Here is a 17,445-nt window from a genome sequence, read left to right as displayed (position 1 = left end):
TGACGATTAAGCGAAGATTTTAGCGCGACTTATACACAGACAGTACCTTTGTAAATCTCTGAAAAGATACTCCTTTACCTCTTTCTTGTAAGATGATGTACCATAGAAATAAACTTTTTTCTTTACCAAAAGTTGCGCACCATTTTTGTCAAGCCTTTCGAAACGATGGGGATAGTTTCGCGCGCGTAAAGTAGCCCAACAGTTAATGATAAGATAATGGCAGCGTACCCACTTGTCGCTTGGTCCCAAGTATTGGAAAACCTGTTTCATATCCACGCACATCTGCCATGTACGACTTATCGTGTCTGGTCTCTCGGTTAAACTCCATTCCAGGCAACTTTTTCCCAGCGTCAAATTGACGCAAAGTGTTTGATAATCGATACTGTGAATTACGTCGAACAATCCGGCCCACTGTCTCGCGAGGAAATAACGGCGAGCAAACGTGTTGCTAAGTACGCGCGTACATATATTTAATGCATTAAATAGTACCGTACAAATGTACAAGATATATACAAAACGATTCTCTACCAACAATCGTGAACAGCGTTCGCATAGCCGCGTAGACCTAGCCACGGGTCCACGAGGGTTGTAAATCAACCCTGTTGTAATCTCGATTCTAGACTCGTTATCTATTACGTCGGACGGTCCTGATTTATGGACAGTTAATACTCGTCTATTCTCTAACTAGAAATCGCCGTTTCAAACCCAGCTACTTTCTCCGAAATGACTTTCTAACTGGATCAACGAATGATCCACGCGGAGCTCCACGAGCGGATGATACGTAGTAAAGCATCGTTCTATTTAAATGGCGAGTCGAAGCTTTCAACCTTTTGAATCGAATTTTAATTCGATTTAACCAGTATTTCGTTAACGATTAGAGATAGTAAAGATATCGAAAGATTTAGGAAGCCTTGAGGAGTGGTTCGCGACCAAACGAGAAAACAGCAACCAGAGAACCGTATTAATTAACATGTTCTTTAGTCGAGTCGGTTGCGTTCCTGCAAACTTTCCAATCCAGACTACTTCCGCGTAGCTGTTACATCATTTTCCAGATCTCGAGCGTGGAGGAACTGCAGTAGATTACCTGGCGATTTCTCCAGCCGATCCAAATCGCTCCACGACTCTCTATTAGAACCGAGAAGCTCCTCGATCCAAATAAGTTCACTTCAGCTCCTGCGCTGACATTCCACGTGAAATTCGTCCCGTGTCACGGTCGATGGCTCTAATAAACGGCTGCGAACGTATGCACGCGATCGAGGGATCGCACAGCTGACTAATCGCTACGACTGTTGCGTGCGTATTGGACGCGTTGAGCGTACAAACGCGAGCAAGGATCCTGGGCTTCTGAAAGATCTGAAGGGGATGGTGCTCGAGACGATTCCTCTTGTGCGTTTTTCGATGATAAACGAGTTTGAACGATGAAATCGCTGAGAGGAATAGAAAAAGGGAAAGAGTAACGAAAGGGTGCTGAAGAGGGTGAATTCGTTGGTTCCCACGTAGTCGCCTGGCTGATGACTCTGGAATTCTTGCTCACGTTTGTACTATAGCTTGCTTATTTTACAATGAACACTTTGTACAACCATCCACGCGACTCTGAACGAAGGAACACCCTCTTGCTCCTCTAGCTCGGCGAACCCAACGTTTGAAGCTGTTCTCCAGGTCTCAGATGAATTCCGTGACGAAGATCTTCTTGAAATCCGGCGCGGAACCGCCGATGTCGTGTCTGCAGATGTCCCCGTTGTCCAGGTAGCTCACGTCCGAGTTCTTGAGGGTGCTCTTCAGGCTCTCGATCGACAGATTCGGCAGCCTCCGGTCCACGGTTAACTTGTCGAGGTCGTTCATCGAGTATCCCGGCACGATCCTTTGTTTCTTCAAGTGGTACGACTGTATGCTCGGCTTCGTGTCTACCAGGCTGCCCTTCCTCTTCTCCGACTCGTCCTCAATGATCCTCGGCGTGAAAGATCGCATGCTGACCTTTACCTCGCTGGCTCTCTTCGAGGGCAGCAACTCCACCTGTAAAACAGCACGTTCTCACGATATCCCCGGTTATGCAATCCGTTCGCCGACGAAAGGCCAATCGCGTGCTCGGTTAAGTAATTCGCTATCGTTCTCTGTCTTTTCGTTATCCGTGGACGGGACGAGGATCGTCGACGATTCGATTGTAGAAGCGTGGCTGAGCGTGGACGTTGGCTGTCGAAAATTGTCGGTACCAAGTGAAGAGCAGGAAGTTCTCGCGATTGTAAAGGGTATGGGATAGGAGATGGGAAGCGTGAACAGAAATCTATTATCTATAAAACCTTCGAACTGAAATTGTAGAACTCGTTGGGGAGTACGAAAGGATGCTGGGAGTGTTACCTTCGTTCCCTTACGTTGGAAGTATTCGAAATCGTCGTTGGCCACGGTGGTAACCGAGCAGCAGCTCCTGCTTCGACTCCTGCAGGAGCTCATCGTGTCGAAGTCGCCGTTTTCCAGGTCGCAGCTCTCGTCGTCGGAGGTTTCGTAGCCATCGCCGTCCTCCTGGCTGTCTTGCCTCTGCGGGTTCTGTTGCTCCTTCCTCTGGTCCTGCTTCTTCAAGTCGTACGTCCTCGTGTCGAGCACTGGTCGATGATACCTGACGCGACGATCATTTTGTTTCGAATTTCAAGTAACGAATCAGGCGAGAAACGAAGGAGACGACTCTTACGATTGGCATCTAGCGTAGTCGAAGCTTTGGTTCCTTCGAAGAGCGATCCTGGGGTACCGCGACTGCTCTTGGAGATTGTTATCCAGCCCCATGATCAAGTTCTCCAAGCCAAGCACGCTCCTGGCGTGTCTCCTCGGTGGTTCCTCGCGTATCTCGTCGAGACTCTTGGTGAACTTTCGTTTGCTGCAAGGGTTCTCCAGCTGAACCAGGTTCTCCATGTTCTGACCAAAGACGTCTGTGCTGCCGATCTTGCGACGCGTCCCAGGCAGCTCTTGGAACACCTCGCTCGGCCTTGGGCGTTTGTTCTGCTGCTCGAGGACGTTCTTCTTCGCCGTCTCGACGACGCTCGCTTCCGGATGCGGCTCGAAGGTGGAGCTGGTGAACGAGGACAGCTCCGCTGGCAGAGAAGCGTAATTATCCTCGTTGAGAGACTGCGTTCTGGGATAGTGCTGTATACCCATAGTGATCGTGCCAGTTTTGCCTGTAAAAGTCGTAGAGGAAGTTCCTCGAAAGTCTCGCGAGAGATTAGCGTACTCGCCTCTGTTCTGATGATTGTGCAACCGGCCGTAGAGGCTTCCGTTAGTCAAGGGGAACTTGAGCCCGTGGTTCAGGTTCAGCTGGAGCTTGTACTCGGCGTCCTGCTCGAAATGGCGAAACTTCCCGTCGATGCCACCTGGAAACGAAGGAGAGGAGCGTCAGAAGTTGTTCGCGAAATCGCTCGGATGGAAACGGGCCGCAATTTCTCCTCGCAACAGTTGCGAAAGACTCGCTGTCCGCCGCGATCTGTCGGGCGGTCGTTTTCGCGCCGCGAAATGGAACGCGCAGTGAAACTAGCCGGCGTGCATCGCGCGGCTGGTATGCGATAAATCATCCGATGCAGGAAAAAAAACCATCGGGCGGTAGACAATTGAAAACTGCGCGCTCGCAGCCGTTTCTCGATTCATGCCACACTTTCTACGCGTGGCAAATTACTCGAATGCGCGAGGCGCGATCTGGGCCATCGATTTCAAATGTTTCGCGAGCCTAGAATTCTGCGTATGTATTCCATAATGAATCTGCTCGAGTTGTTCTCGTTATTACTTTCGCTACGAGTTTCGAAGGAACTAGCGATTGTGCTCTCCCAATTAAAGAAAGGAGGAATAGGAAACGGAATGCATACTTTCGATTGAAAGACCGATGCGACGCGAATGATGCATTTTTCCAGATACGAAAGTGACTTTAAATAACTTGCAAAATTGTTAAGATACTCTATTTCATAGAAATATGACAATTATTTTAGCTAATTACCTTAAACACATAAGATATATTCGATATCAGTACAATTTTGATAAAGACTGACTTCAGCAGTCACGTCTCGATAAGAATATTCAATGATAATTGCTAAAAACTTGTGTAAAAATGATAAATAATTGCATACGTTATTGCAATAAATCAGTGAGAGCATAAATTTACGTTAAAAATATGAAAATTAACGAATTATGAAGCGTGACGATCGTAGGAAGAGAGGGGAGCGTTGGGTGCTCAGGGAGAGTGGGGAGCGTAGGGTGGGTAGGCAGAGTAGGGAGCATTGGGTGCGTGGGGGAGTAGGGTGCACGGGTATATAAGGCCCTGCAGGAGGACCTGATACCCTTTTGTCGTTTGGACGTCGGGAAGTCGAGGTCAAGGTTTAAAGTGGTTGGAGCGGAGGATCGTGGTGGTCGATGGATTCTGGACGATGGACGCTGGTTGCTGGACGATGGACAATGTCCACTGACCATTGGGACAATTGTTGCCGAACACTGGGCCACTTGTGGCTGGACACTGGGACACTTGTTGCCGACTACTGGGCCACTTGTGACTGGATACTGGGACACTTGTGGCTGGACACTGAGAATTGATTCACAGGCTGGGGTGAGTGAACAGATTTGATATTTGTACGAGTTAAGTTTGTGGGTCCCTGCGTAGTCACCTCCACGGGGTGGGCCTGGGCCCTTGGTACCATTTTCCAGAGACCGGTCTCTCGAAAATGGTACCAAGCTAAGGACTACGTGCCTAGATTTAAGTCGAAATTTTCCAAGTCCTTTTCAGGACTTGGAAAATTTCTATTTGATTGTAAATTGTAATTGTAATTGTATAATTTGATTGTAAATTGTAATTGTAATTGTATAATTTGTTGTATAATGTGATTGTAAATTGTATAATTGATTGTGGTATAGTTTGAGTTAAATAAAAATTAGGTTTTCGCCGCTGGATCGCCGCTGGATCGCCGATGGAGCGCCGTTGGATCGCCGTTGGAGCGCCGCTGGATCGCCGAGGGATATTAATTATGATTCTTTTTCTATATATTGTATATGTTTTATGTATATTATGTATGTAACACCCTCATTCCCTTCTTCTTTCCTCATTGTTTTCTGTAATAGAATTGTAAAAGAATACATTTTCTTATTCAAAGTGAGAGAGCCATTTCTACGATCGCGTTTAGTCAGTATTAATGAACTTGCGTTAAATACTCCCTTGAGCATTCTAAGTTTCTCTGCGTGAAACCGCTTCACGTAGTTTTCTTTTTCCGTGTTCGCTCGATATTTCAGTTTAAATCGCTACGCATCGAGACAGTCGATACTCAATCAAACTGATGTGGTTTTCGGAGCCCATCGAGGTCTTGCAGCCCTGGTCGATTGGTACGCCCGGGAGTACTTGACCAGGGTATGGGTTTAGTACGTGGATGGACCTCTCGATGACGTCGCGACGTTGTTTTCCTACCCCGTGTTGCTGGGGTTTCGGCCTGCCGTAAGTCGGCACGGATGGTTCACTCGGTTCGTTCTTTATCGAGAGCAATGCATCCACTTGCTACGCCTTGCTAAGACCTCGATGGTACCCGCATTCACCATTGGGGAGAGCGTGGTATCAGCAGTTTCGACGTAAGTCGTGGCATAAGTGTAATTTGCTCGCGATTCGCGTCGGGAATGGTTCACCTAGTGACTAGATCATCGGGTTAGAATGCTCTCGCGAGAATCTAACGCAAGTTCATTTTTGTTCGTTTTGCTCGCGACACGAATTTAATCTTGCTTCTAATTAGTTTCTTCTTCTAACTTTAGTTTAATTTCATTTTGCTTCCATCTTCTTAAATATCGTACCGAAGAACACTTTAATTTTTCTAAAGTGTCTGTAGATTCACTTTAGAAATTTCACTTTGTTTAAGAGAATGGCATTTCTTATCATCCCTTTCGAAAATTCGTCCATACTGCAATCTCTAAAATTTATGTAAAGAGAATGTATTATGGATTCCGCGTTTAAATGATTAAAGTAGAGTCAGTCCTTGGTACCTTCTGTACCAAGAACACCTGAATGTAATGGAGGGTGGATGGGATTAGGGACATAGGGATGGGTCCCTGCGTAGTCACCTCCACGGGGTGGGCCTGGACCCTTGGTACTATTTTCCAGAGACCGGTCTCTCGAAAATAGTACCAAGCTAAGGACTACGTACCTAGTTTTAAGTCGAAATTTTCCAAGTCCTTCTCAGGACTTGGAAAATTTCTATTCGATTGTATTTTGTAATTGTATAATTTGATTGTAAATTGTTTAATTGATTATGGTTTTGTTTAAATTAAGTTAAATTAGGTTTTCGCCGATGGATCGCCGATGGAGCGCCGTTGGATCGCCGTTGGAGCGCCGCTGGATCGCCGAGGGATTTTAATTAATTATTTTTCTATATATTATGTATGTAATACCCCTCTTCCCATCTTCTCCTTATTTATTGTTATTTTTATATATATATTGTATATATTTTATGTATATTTTGTATATATTTTATGTATATTTTGTATGTATCACCCTTATTCCCATCTTCTCCTTTCTCATAAAATCCTAAAGGAATCCATTTCCTTATCCAAAGTGAGAGAGCCATTTCAACAATCGCGTTTAGTCAGTACCGATGAACATGCGTTACATTTTCCCTTGAGTATTCTAAGTTTCTCTGTTACTTGAAACCGCTTCACGTATTTTTCTTTTCTTTTCCATTCGTTCGTGATTTAGTGTTCCATTTCCACGCAGCGAAATAGTCGATACTCAATCAAACTGATGTGGTTTTCGGAGCCCATTGAGATTTCGCAGCCCTTGTCGATTGGTACGCCCGTTGGGTACTCGACTTGGGTATAGGCTTAGTACATTGGACGCGCTCACCGCGGTTCGTTCCGAGTAGCTCCTACCCCGTGTCGCTGGGGCCTTCGGGCCTGCTGTAAGACGACTTGGGGCGGTCTACGAAGTTCGTTCTTGTCGGTGGGCAATGCGTCCTACTGCTAAGTCTCGCTGAATTCTTGATGGTAGCCGCATTCACCATTGGGGAGAGCGTGGTATCAGCTGTTTCGTTGTAAGACGTGGCATAAGTTTAATTTGCTCGCGAATCGCGTCGGGTATGGTTCACCTAGTGACTAGTAGTGGACCATCGGGTTAGAATCCTCTCGCGAGAATCTAACGCAGGTTTCATTGGTACTTGTTCGCTTTGCTCGCGTCGCGAATTTCATCTTGCTTCCAATTAGTATCTTTTCATTTCATCTTAGATATCGTACCGTAGAACACTTTAAATTTTCTAAAGTGTAAGTAGAGTCATCTTAAAAATTTCACTTTTGGTTAAGAGAATGGCATTTCTTATCATCCCTTTCGTAAATCGATCCATACTGCAATCTCTAAAATCTATGTAAAGAGAATGTATTGTGGATTTCGCGTTTAAATGATTAAAGTAGAGTCAGTCCTTGGTACCTTCTGTACCAAGAACACCTGAATGTAATGGAGGGTGGATGGGATTAGGGAAATTAGGGATGGGTCCTTGCGTAGTCACCTCCACGTGGTGGACCTGGGTACTTGATAGCGTTCTCGAGAAATTAATTAGTTTCTCGAGAACGATATCATGCTAAGAACTACGCACGCATTTTATTAAACACAGAACAAATTTTCAAGTCCTTTTCAGGACTTTGAAACTTTCTATTGAATTGTAAATTGTGTAATAAAGAAAGCTACAGTTTAAGTTAAGTTTAGCTGGAGATTTTGATAATTAAATTAAGAGACTAGCGTGTTATTTGCTAGGAATGAAGTAGAGGAGGACTAAATTGCGCTAGTAAAAGAGAAATGAGTCGCTTGGTGTGTGGTTACAGCGATTGCGAGATTGCGGCTTGTCGCATAACTGATATATCTGCTTGATTACGCGTTCGACGCGTCTCGCGCGTTCTTTCCCACGCGTGCAGCGTCGGTCAGCTGGTAGCATTTTTTCGAAATCGACTTTTTCCTTGGCGTTAGAAGAAATAATCGCTCTTACCGTGAGACAGTCTTCCAGAATGATCTTGCTTCGTGTACACCTTGGCCACGTAGCGGCAGAACATCTTGTCGAACAACGCGAGGAACACAGGCAACAGGGTATCCTTCACAAGGGGTAGCCAAGTGGCGAGGTTCTGGGGGGTGCAGAAATCCTGGAGCAGAGCTGGCTTGATGGATATCACCTGTAAAAAAGTATTTCTCTGAACGAGTGTCCACTCGGTCGAAAGAGACTTTTCTGAGGGGCCTGTCGTACTCTCGATCGATAATTTCCACGAGAAATCGTGTCAGAAGCGGAGCCGCGGCTTTCGCCGAGCGGAATGCGGCTGAGATCGCATGTAGCTAATTATTCGACTCGTCAGCGGTGCGTTTGATACGCGTGAGGCTATGCTAATTCCGCGGTGATAAAAGGTGGCTTCTCGAGGGGAATCGTCGAAACCCCGCGTTACACTTTCGATTTTTAAACGAGAGAATCAACCGCGGGAAATCTGGCGGTGAAAACTGCGCGCCAGTTTTTTGCGATCATCGCCTCGATATAGTCGACGGTCGATGAATTTTGGTTTTGAAAGCGTCATATTTCTCTGTAACGACGAGGAGAACGAGATGTAGATGAAAATAGGGTCGCGTGTAATTTTCAACTGGCAGGTCCTTATAGGTGGTTGGGAAAAAAAAGAAAAACGGCAAGAAATCGTGCTCGATTGCACAACAATGAAAGTTCATAGTCGTACGGGTATCCCGGCGGTGAAGTTAATGACAGGATCGAGGCAAGAAAAGGTTTCTAGCCGGTTGGGAAATCGCGGCGGCCGGACTGGATTTACATGGAGTTACGCGCGAAATGAATTACACGTGGTGGTGATTACCGTGCTTTTAATTCGGCAATTACACGCGTAACGGGTGACGGCGATGCGAAATCGAAACCTACCTTGATTAGAGAACGGACGATGGAACGCGAGGTGCGTGCGTGCGTGCGTGCGTTTGCGTCCACCGCGCGGAAAGTGGAAAGGAAAACCTCGAAATATCTTGAATTTCACTCGCGAAAATGGATCAACACGAGTCGAAGGAATTTTGCAGTTCTCAATCACTGATCATTTTTAATGTGGTCGAGAATGACAGAGAGGTAGTTTTCAGTGCTTAGAAAGGAAGGCAAACGGTGAAAGAATTGTACAGTGCGCAGCGAGAACAGCAGCAGGAAGCAAAAACGATGAATTTCTTATTCATACGCGTACTTTAATTAATTTTTGTGTACGAGGTGTTACATCACCTTTCTATCACTCGTTACTGAACTTTCTCAGAAACTATCTTGCCTCGACGAGGAATTAAAAAATACCATCGTGTATCTCTATTTCCTTCGACTTGTGTTCATTCTTATCTGTAATTACGATTTATTAGTTTCTCTTTCGAAGTTCTGGAGAAGAAATCGGCAGCGTCGATGGAAAAGTTCGATCTGTATGCTTTGAAAATCCCGACTAATTGGACCATACGATTAAAAGAATTAGCGTTTGTAATTAAGGATGTGGAATAATAGCTTTTTCGATTGAACTTTTCTCTCGGTTTACGCGATTCCGCCGCGTTCATGCGATCCTCGACCGTGCAGAAGAACCTAGAATTCAGTATTCCATGTAAATTAAGAGACACACCGTTCGTAATAAGTTTTTTAATATTTATTCCACGGCTCGACGACGATGGCGCGCGATTTAGATTTTCTTAATTACGGATTTGCATTGTGGAAGAGACGGCGAGGCTCGATCGCGGTAGCTAATGAGAAAAGTAAAATCAGAACGAGTACTTGCCAAGCAGGCGTTAACGATTACGAATTAGCATAGAAATCGAGACACCGGCTATCTTTATTCATATCTGATTCATTAACTCGATAACTTTACTGTTAGCCGCGAACAAATATCGAAAACGAGGCTGACGGAGGTTTTTAACGAGAAATATCAACGAAACGGTTTGTTTACCTTTCGTTCGCGTTCGCGTACGCATTTTAATCGCATCTCTGAAGCGATTCTTCGAAACGTTTTCGACGATTTCGACGAGCAGCGAAACTCTATCGACTCTGAGATCTTTTCAGAGGCGACGACGAACTCCATGAATGGCGGAGACTTCGATGCCTGGCGTGGCGGCAACCTAATTCAGCGGTCGTAATAAGCAGGGTACGAGCCTCAGACGAGCGATTATAAATATTAATGAGAAAGGTCAGGGGAGTTTCTCCGTGGACAGGCTTGTCATCGATCGAATGTTAATCGCGTTCGATATGGAGGCCGTCTTCCGTATCAAGCGCATAACTTTCGAATATCTGGACGCCTTTTTTAGCGTTCTCGAATATATATTTTCCGCACGTGCAACACTTTCGAATCTAATTTAATAAAATGTTATATCTTTCTGTCTGGCTAATTTCGCGAGAGAAAGAGAAACCCAGCGAACTAAGCGGAGAAGCGAATATCGCGTGCGACTGTCTATGAAAAATGTATATCAATTGTTCGTCTGTCTTTCTCTGAAAGAATGGTGAACTTTCTCATTGACGGACGGAATTCCGGTGTAGGAGAAAGAGAATAAAACCGGTGGCTCGTTCACTTCCGGAGCTCGAGCCGGTTTCCGGTTTTCAAGGGTACCCCTGCGGTTCTAAAGGATTTTTCCAAGCTACTTTCGGTGCTGGTAACAGTCGAGCGAAATCTCTTTCACGATTAAATGTTTCATTAATAATTCACCGCGTCGTGTAGCAATCTTGTTGGTAATTCAAGGCGTTAATGAAGATAGAAATAACGATACAAAGTGTAACAATTTATCGAGGTATCTTAACGAATAAATTCAATTACAGTACGGTCCGTGGTAATCGCGATTTTCATTCGAATAAAATCGAGATCCGTCTCGTAACATTGCCACGATTCGCTAGCCAATCGTAATTTCACGGTTGTTACGAAACGCGAATCTGTTTTAATCGATCGATCGAGCAAGCAAAGCTTCGATGTATCTTCGCGTATTCAGAATGAAATAGCCTCGAGAATTCTTTGCGTACGCACTTAGTAGTAAGCCAGTGTGACGCGTGACGAAATCCTAAATGGCACGTGACGTTTACGGTCTCTTGTCGTCGGTAGACGAAGGATTGAATCGCGTTTTTCACCGTAACACTCTTGATTTCCGTTTTGCTTCGAGTCATCTCTCGCTACTTCGCGTGCAAGTCACTTTCGCACGGAAATGCTCGAAGACGAAACGTTTTACGATATTCTAAAAATGCTTACCAGAATCGGAATATACTGGAAGACGTAGCAGACGAAGAGGATGCTGTAGATGGTCGATCTCCCGCTGGCTTCGTCCACCTGGACCCTCTTCTTCCTGAGGCAAGCTCTGCTGTTGGTGGAGCCGCTGGTGCACGACCCGCTCGACGGGTCCCAGTGTTGAGGATGACACTCGAAAGCTCCCGAGGAATTCTTCGAGCTGGTCTCCGACAAATCGGACACAGACTTCAGCAACTCCGCTTTTGGTGTACGACAGACGGTCCTGATCAGCGCGGTGGTCAAACTGATCGTGGAAGTAATCAGCAGAAGACCTCGCAGGGAATTGAGAAACACTCCATATTTCAGAGAGATCTCTTGGGCCATGAAGACGCAGAGGTCTGGCTCGAAGTTGAGAACACCCGTGACACCGACGCAGGCGCTAATCACGCTCAAACTGACCAGATGATACTTGAGATGGTTCTTGGTGATGTTCAGAGGCTCGTCCCTGGTGGCGATCGCGGTGAATATCGCGATGGAGGTAAGGGTCAGCTCCTGGAGGATGCTGGACGAGTTCAGCATCCATACCAGGGTCGAGCAGAACTCTGTAGAACGAGATAAAAATGGGGATCTTGATTTTAATGGAGGAGAGCTCTGGGCGATCGGTCGTTTAATTACCTCCAAAGTGATTACTCGGTCGGATGAGCGTAAGAATGGCGTAGAAGAGCAGCCCCAGCTGGTGCACGAGGCTCTCGAAGAGAATGGCTACCGTGAACACGTCGATTCTCCGTTTCGCCGACGATGGCTGGTTCTGGTAGATCAGAAGCGACCAAGATAGCAGCAGGATGCAGATCGGTGAACCGACGCAGGTTGGCAGCCATTCTCCTACCTCGCTTCGCATCTCTGCAAAGAAACGAACGTCTTTTTAATCGAAATTATCCACAATTGGTGATTAATCGACGCATCTTGGGGAGGAGAATTGGCATATTCGATCGAAAGAGAAGTTGAATAGCCGCGCGTTCGACGAAAGGGGAAAGCACGGGGGATTTTCTACGCGACTCGAAGGAGGATCGAATTTATCCAATTAGATCCTCCACGCGAGGCAATTTCGCGCTAATCGTCCGTCTCGATCTCCTCTCGAACGAGAGGTGGTCAGGAACGAAGCTCGTAGTTTACGAACCGAGCAACGCTGTTCATTAAAAATACACTCGATCTGTCCCAGTTTCCTCGATGCAATAAAGGCGGCGAGAAAAGACGAAGGAAGGACGAGGAAGAAAACGCGAGGGAAATTAGCAGGCGAAGGGAACAATCGTTCGAGAGGCAGCGATTCACGAGAATCGCTGGTACGACCAGTGAGAGTGGTAATGCCTTAATCTCGATGAAAGCTCTCGCAATTAGCGTTCGCGCAGCCGTCGAATTATTACATCCTCGTGCATCCTCGTGCAATAATGGCGGGGAATGATTGTTAATCAACGCGGGAAGGAGGAAGAGGACTCGGCTGGTTTCACGTGAAATGTCAACGGTGTGCTCGCGCAGCGGACTAATTTTTCCACGCGCGGTCCGCTCCGCAACTTTCTATTCCGCGTGGTTTAATTTATCATCGTGTTCCACGCGAATTTCCATCGTGAGAAACGAGCGTTCCCGCTGGTTGGATTTCGGGTAGCCAGGGTTCACCGATTCGCGAATACGTGCGGGTAGTTCGGAGCTTGGTAATTATTCCCTGGCGAAAGTGAGCCAATAAGTGCATTGGCCAACTCTAATTTTGAAACCGATTTCCCCGCAACGCTTTCGCAACGTGGGTTGTTAAAGCTTTTTATCGCGAATATCGCGCGCTAAGAACGATGAGTCGATTTAACAGCGGGGTGAAATTAGACTCGCGAAGTAGAAAAGCCAGAGCCAGAACCGGGTTAATTCTCTTTCCACCGACGACAATGTCGCGGCAAGAAGAAACCAGTCTGAAGATCTTGTCTGCTCTTTTGCCCGCTGTGAACCGTCCTTCTTCCTGCCGTATCTGCCGGAAGTAGGTTACGTGGAAGAAAGTCCACGGAAACACGCGCAGCTGTATGTTAATACTGTAAAAAGGATTTACTTTCGCAGAGAATTTGGGCGGGATTTTCGTTTACTTTCCTCAGAAGAAATCCTATTTCCACCCTTATCTTTTTATGATAAGACGCTTTAGAAATTATCAAAAAATTCATGTAGAATTTAGACTGTAACCAGTTACAGTTTTACAAGAGGGGTGAGACTCGAATTCCTCTCGATAAGATTCCCCAAAAATTCCACCGATTCCAAAAAGAATTTACAGCCAGGCTATTCCCCCAAGAAAAAATTTAACAGCGTTTCCGTCGAAGCGCTGAGAAAAAGAAGAAAAAGGAGAGTGGCTGCGCGTTTAAGCGCCAGTGCTTCCTAATCATATGGACTGAGACGCACCCACGGGTGTGTGTATATATAGGAACACGTTTGAAACCGGTGCGAGGGCCCATGGATTACGAGATGTGACGGTGAGAGGTGTGTCTCGTTCGATTAGACTGGAATGCCAAGAGGTGTAGCATCGAGTAAGGTCAAAAAAAGAGCTCGCGAAGCCACGTGAGATCATCGAGGAAGATGCTAAGCCTGACACTGTTTTGGTCCAAGATGGGACCAGTTTCGTCAAAACAGAAACCTCGACGCGTTACAAGCATTGGTGGCCATGAATTCCATTCTGGGCTCTCATAGTTGCATAGGAATTCAGTGGAAAACATCGTGGACGCTTCAATTGAACAGTCGAGGACGTAGTAGCGTTAATAGAGTACGTTTGATGCACGATGATGCCAGGCCTCGCGTTGCACAAATCTGAATTACTTAAAATTTTTTCCGCTTCACAATTAGTGACGCAATTCCAATGGATTTCCAGCTGGTTAAATATTCAGATTGCTTTTTAATAGATGCGAGCGATTTAGAAATGATGAAACTATAAGTAGCACGCTCTGAACTCTGTTACCACATAAACGGAGACGTTGATGAATTCGGGAAAATCGATTCTCTAAAAATAATGCGCTTAAAAAAGATCGACGTTCGAATTTCGAAATCGGAGAGAGGAGCCTCAATTTTTTCGATACACTTTGAAACGAAAATTGGAATCGAATAAATTCCGTGTCCTACAAGCTGTAACTTTATTGCATTTTTTTATTCAACTCGAGAAAGAAGGAGATTCTAAAGGCGATAAGCAAGACGAAGAGCCCCTATCAATTTCTCTTGATCGCAAAAGGCCAGGCTAAAATAACTCGTATAACAAGTAACCAGCGCATAAAGACGCGTTAACCAAGGGGAGAGGAGGTCTGGACCAGGCAATAAAAAATTATTTCCTCGCGACGCTCATTCGTTCATTTTCTTCCTTTTACTTTTAACAACATCGTCGAACTTTATCCACCGCCCGAGCAACTTTGCCTTCCTCCCAGTTCTATGCGGTGTTTATGCAAACATTTAGAAAAACCGCAGTAGTAAAAAGCGCACGTAAAAATAGTTCTGTTAGAGTAATTGGAGGCTGTGCGTAGAACGAAGGCCACAAACGCTACGCGAAGCTTTCCAGTTTTTTTCCGCCGTCTAAACCAGTTTTCGATAAACGTTCAAATAAAAAGATTGTCGTATAGTATATGAATATAGGAACCAGGAAAACGTTTCCTCGCCGTTTTCTTCTTCTCTATCCTACGCTATGGTCACTGTGCGCATAATCGAAGCGACGAACACCACCAACGCGTAAAGCTCGAGCAATTTCATCCCCCGCAGGGTCGCGTCTTTCCGCGAGAAGACTGCTCCTACGCGTATCTACCTGATAAATTGCCGCGATTAATCGATAGCTCGACGGTGTACGAGATTTAACTGAAAGTATCACACGAGGCGCGTTCGCGAAGCCGATGGGGGAACGGCAATTCCCTGCTATTACCTCTAGTGGGATGGAATTACGTTTCATGATTGTGACCTCTTGGCCAATTAGGGCTTCTCTGTCGAGCAATCAGCCGGCCTACGTGAAAGCGATATATGCGTCTGGTGTCACGGGTACCGTGGCCCCCGTGGTAAAACTGGATGCTCTAACTCGGTCATGTGAAACTCCGCCGCCCACTCCTTCGCTGGTGTCTCCCGTCTGCCTCCTTTATCACACGGAAGGAATGCTGGCGTCTCTCCTACGTAGACGACTGGAAAGGACTACGGCCTCCACCTTGATACCGTTTCTCACGTTGGTTACACACGATCCTTCCACGCAGGAATTTTGTTTCGTCGAGGCGCGCTTCCTGGTTCTGAAATTGGTCCACGTGGTGGTGTATTCCTCCGTGTATCCGTAAAGCTCGCACTCTTCGAGGACTCTTCGCTTCGTGGAATCATCGTGGAAGGTTGCAACGCGGTCCCAGACAATTCTCGAGAATTAGACCCTTCTAATTCGAGTTGTTGGCACCGGTAGACGGGGTGACTGCATCGGTGGGCAGAAGTGGGTCACGAATACCGGCGAGAAAGTAACCGAGAGCCGATCCGTCGTATCGTCGTGGAAAGATTAGGCGCGGCCGGTTTCCATCGGCGATCGCGAAGTAAGTACTTGCTATCGGTTCAACGTACCGCGTACGGTGGATTTAGGCCGGCCTCTATACGGCTTCCAGTGCTCGTTGCATCGATACTTTATTTTCTTTCATTTTTCCTCTTCTTCTTCTTCTTCCTCCTCGTCGCGCGCGCGCCAACCGGCACCGGCGAGCGTTGTGCGTGCCAAATTCCTCGGGCAAACGCAACCGCTATGGTCTATGTTCCGCGTGGTTTCGAGGTCAGGGAAGAACGGCTATTTCGCGGGCTAGGAATCGTCCCTCTCTCGCTGGCATATCGAGTTTCTTCTCTTGGTCTACACGCTCGTACATGGACCATCGAAATGTGCGAGATGGATTCTAAAGTAGGACTCTGTCCATTTCCACCATTCGTCCGGTTTTCCCAGCAAAATCAGCGTCGTTTCAAATTCGATCACGATCTCTCGCGGCGATCACTCACTTGCACGCGGAAGTATTTTTGAAGATCTGCTGGTTCGCGTGGGATTGTACCGCTAACAAAACTTGATCTTCCTCTCTCTTTCTCACTCTACTCCATTTTTTGCGAGGGGGAATTTTGTGGTAGCATTGTATTTTACGTTCGAGACGGCTGGAAGTACCGAGCCTTTCGCTTTTCCTACTTTTTGATTATAAAACTAGAAAGCGTCTTATTTAAGCGGCATGACCTCACACGAGTGTCCGAAGAAAATAAGTGCGGCCAGCGAATACTACGAGGTGTATTTAAATTCATCGCGTACGGTCCGATAATCCGCGACCCAGCAATTGGTACAGATCCAACTGGGACGAAATACAAAAGAGCAATATCCTGCGGGACGCTATATTCCGGAATTAGAATTCCTCCGCGGAACGAGCGTAATTTCGAAATTACAGTACCGGGGTCGGCGCATTCGATTGAGGACTGCATTTACATTGTTATGCTCATTGAGCGAATTAATGCACCGTTCATAAGCTGACGCAAGGACGCGAGGCGGAGATGTCCTTGATACTCCACGAATCATTACCGTCGTTAACGAGGAACGAGCGAAAAACGGGCGGGCTCGAAAAGCATTCGAAGGAATGGAATAACAACAATTCGATACTCACTGCAGAGTGTCAATGATTATGCGGAACTATCGTTGCCGTGGAATGCAACCGCATCGCTATTTGGAGCCTGCGGATGCGCGCGATCTCGATCAATCGGATCCTCGGGTGCGACGCGATTTCTACGTTTTTGCTTCCGCCTCTGGCATCCTCAGCCTCCTCTGTTCTGGTCCAACTGGCGCGCCACGATTATACTAAGATCGTTACGGCTCCTGTGTGCCGGTGATCACTTCTAATCCACCAGACGATACCTCTCCCTCACTCTTTTGCGTTAAAACTTACACTAAAACAGAAACCCCCCGGGTACTCGATAAAAGGAACGAAATTAAAAAAAAAGAAAAAAGGAAGCAAATTGTTAACAATCAAGAAAGAAATTCCCGTTAAACTGCGAACGAAGCCGCGGCACCGGCTATCGATTATTCAAATCACCTCGAGTCCAAACACTTTGGACCATTTTCTCTTTTTCTTCTTTAAATCGACTATATGCATACAATAGTTTGATTTATTTTACGTATATCAATCGATCGGAAACTTTCACTGTTTAAGGGCGCCCTTCGGGTGTCACTGGACCTCCTGGTTGCCGCTCCAATATGGGCAACGACGTTCCCTTGTTCGATCTCGGGTT

The 17,445-nt window shown here is 46.3% G+C and overlaps 2 protein-coding genes across 3 annotated transcripts in view; both read right to left on the bottom strand.

Moving 5' to 3' along the window:
• LOC143430982 (protein 5NUC) overlaps nucleotides 1-17,445 on the bottom strand; it is a 139,146-nt gene that overhangs the window by 36,139 nt on the left and 85,562 nt on the right. The gene's annotated exons all lie outside the window — the stretch shown is intronic.
• LOC143431034 (uncharacterized) lies at nucleotides 783-17,287 on the bottom strand. Its single transcript, XM_076907521.1, has 8 exons — nucleotides 16,824-17,287; nucleotides 11,857-12,081; nucleotides 11,206-11,783; nucleotides 7,971-8,151; nucleotides 3,222-3,356; nucleotides 2,684-3,164; nucleotides 2,356-2,611; nucleotides 783-2,013 (listed from the first exon to the last, which is right to left on the bottom strand). Exons 2-8 carry the CDS (start codon nucleotides 12,077-12,079, stop codon nucleotides 1,663-1,665), a joined length of 2,205 nt encoding a protein of 734 aa, XP_076763636.1. The 5' UTR covers nucleotides 12,080-12,081; nucleotides 16,824-17,287; the 3' UTR covers nucleotides 783-1,662.

Source organism: Xylocopa sonorina, chromosome 16 (genome assembly GCF_050948175.1).
Source record: "Xylocopa sonorina isolate GNS202 chromosome 16, iyXylSono1_principal, whole genome shotgun sequence".
NCBI lineage: Eukaryota > Metazoa > Arthropoda > Insecta > Hymenoptera > Apidae > Xylocopa > Xylocopa sonorina.
This window is presented reverse-complemented; position numbering and strand designations above follow the sequence as displayed.

Coding starts and splice junctions, on each gene's coding strand:
- LOC143431034 (XM_076907521.1), bottom strand. CDS start 12,079: ATGCGAAGCGAGGTAGGAGAATGGCTGCCAACCTGCGTCGGTTCACCG. Junction 3,357..7,970: donor TTCTGGAAGACTGTCTCACG/GTAAGAGCGATT, acceptor CTTCGTTTCCAG/GTGGCATCGACGGGAAGTTT. Junction 2,612..2,683: donor GACTACGCTAGATGCCAATC/GTAAGAGTCGTC, acceptor TCGTCGCGTCAG/GTATCATCGACCAGTGCTCG.